We start from the raw sequence: 2,368 nt of genomic DNA, 5'->3' as shown, positions 1-2,368 counted from the left end.
AAATATATAAATATATAATATATATATCACATATAATACATATATAAAATAATGTATTATATGACATTATTGCCTCTGAATTGGATTATTATCGGATAGGATAATAACTTAGTAATTAACTACGTCTGAAAGCAGAAGTCCAGGGCAAATAATTGCAAGTCTTTTCAGTGCGCATGTCACAAAACGAGATGCATTGTGGGACATGTAGTTTATGGGCAACCTGCTTCTGTAAAGTGGCATGTAACCGTATAATAAACTTATTATATTCTTTNAGAAAGAACTAGCATGTTCTTCTTCTGCAGGGGAAAATACAACAGACTGCTCTACCGCTACCTACAGGTAGAGTACTGACACTACAGGGCTGTGTTTTCCAGCAAGGAAAGCTAGAATGCAACCGAAACGGAAAACACAGCCCTGTAGTGTCAGTACTCTACCTGTAGGTAGCGGTAGAGCAGTCTGTTGTATTTTCCCCTGCAGAAGAAGAACATGCTAGTTCTTTCTGTCATTAACATCAAACAACTACATTTGAATGTATCAAGATTGTGATTGATGGCATTTGAACATTCATGAGACTTCAAATGTAACTTGTTAATTTGAAATGCAGGTTTGTACATTTGAACTTCAATAAAAAAGCAGTTAAAATAAGCAGAAAAGTACACATTTATTTCACAAACAAGAACACTTGTTTGCAGAAAAAGGGGATTGAAGTAAAGAATATGAACTGAAAATAATATTGGACAATGAAGCTTCTTTTTATTGTATTCTAGCTTTCCTTGCTGGAAAACACAGCCCTGTAGTGTCAGTACTCTACCTCTAGGTGGCGGTAGAGCATTCTGCTGTATTTTCCCCTGCAGAAGAAGAACAGGCTATGGTTGGTACACGGAAGCAGAATTAGTCAAAAGCTCCAACCTGTCAATCTGTCCACGCGGATAGAGTCGAGAGCTGAAAGGAGACAGAATAAACACACTCGTTTTCGGTTTTTAATCCTTTTTGAGACACGATGCGGACTGCTTTCCTGCTGCTCACAACATGTCTGTGTGTCTGCTTGGTCAGAGGTGAGTTTTGTGTTGTTTTGCTGTGTATTCTTCTTCTTATAGGCTATTCAAATACATTACAGATACCTGTTCCCCCATGATCCCTGATAGCTAATCAAGATAAGTGTCCATGTTGCTGAATAACAAAGTATCACTTGTTTTCACTCAGAGAAAATTAGCCAATACACGAACGAGTGTCTGTTAAATAAATTAAAACACAGCTACATGTCTAGCTATTTTATTATTTTGGTACCTTTTGTGTATTTAGCCTCTTTGTGCCAAGTAATGACTGCACACATGCCAAGGGGAATCATTTAATGGGTTTATCTTCACCAAACACCATACACAAAACCAGATATCATGTTACACAGAAGACAGACACACTGATACTTGCACTGGCTGTTAAAGTAAGTGATGGCTTGTGTCGTAATGCTTTATTGGCCTGTCGCCAAGTTCCTATTAATAACTCAGTTTAATTACACACCCAGATAAACAGTACTCTAATCCGGAGACTCCACCTGGCCTCAGTCTTTTTAATGTGATTTAGTTTGGGATGATTTGCATTTATGTTAGGAATATGTAGTGCAATATGAAGCAGAATAATCAAGCTTTTAAAAAATGTTATAAATATTACTATTTGAAAGTGAGATGGTGTCCAAATTAAAACTTCTTTGTGATGTAAAATAATAAAAAACAAATTAACATTTATTTAAATATAAATGTATACTGTACATATTACATTCATATTTAATGTTAATAATATCTTACTTTTCAATGTTGTTAGCTGTAATTTGGCCATCATAGTGTTTTTATTTTTAGATGTTTATACTTCATGTTTGTTTGTTTCCTACTCTTTTTATTTTCCCATCATGTGCAATGCCTTGTTTTAAAATGCTGCTGTGACGGAAACATGTCCAAATTTGGGATCAATAAAGTCAATCTTATCTTACATTGTCTGAAGAATGAACTCATCCATTTTATCCTATAAATAATGATGAGTGTTATTTACATTTATTTCGGTTCAGTCTGTACACCAAACTAGTTCTCATCTTTCGTCTTTTAGTGCGGGCGGTTTTTTCTTCCACCTCGAGCCCTTTTACTTTGTGCTATTAACATCATATCATCTAATCATCTAATGAAATCTTCTTGGCCTATACAAAAACAAAGGACCTTACCAAAAAGGTGACACAGAACATACTAGTAGTGGAAATGGATACTGGTCTGGATCATTGAACCCTGCGTAAGATCCTCTAAATCAGGGGTCTCAAACTCAAGGCCCGGGGGCCAAATCCGGCCCGAGACTTCATTTTATGTGGACCCGCAAGAGTTGTATA

General features: G+C 36.0%; 1 protein-coding gene across 1 annotated transcript in view; it reads left to right on the top strand.

Annotated features, from left to right (window-relative positions):
* Nucleotides 1–869: 869 nt before the first annotated feature.
* Nucleotides 870–2,368, top strand: part of tgoln2 (trans-golgi network protein 2) — an 11,647-nt gene continuing 10,148 nt past the window's right edge. The window contains exon 1 of the mRNA XM_010772380.1: nt 870–1,055. Within this exon, the coding sequence (XP_010770682.1) occupies nt 1,001–1,055 (55 nt within the window). The 5' untranslated portion in view covers nt 870–1,000. The remainder of the gene's footprint in view (nt 1,056–2,368) is intronic.

The sequence above is a fragment of the Notothenia coriiceps genome, unplaced genomic scaffold, assembly GCF_000735185.1.
Source record: "Notothenia coriiceps isolate Sejong01 unplaced genomic scaffold, NC01 NC01_scaffold00011182, whole genome shotgun sequence".
Classification (NCBI taxonomy): domain Eukaryota; kingdom Metazoa; phylum Chordata; class Actinopteri; order Perciformes; family Nototheniidae; genus Notothenia; species Notothenia coriiceps.
The sequence above is the reverse complement of the archived record's forward strand: the minus strand, read 5'-3'. Positions and strand labels throughout refer to the sequence as shown.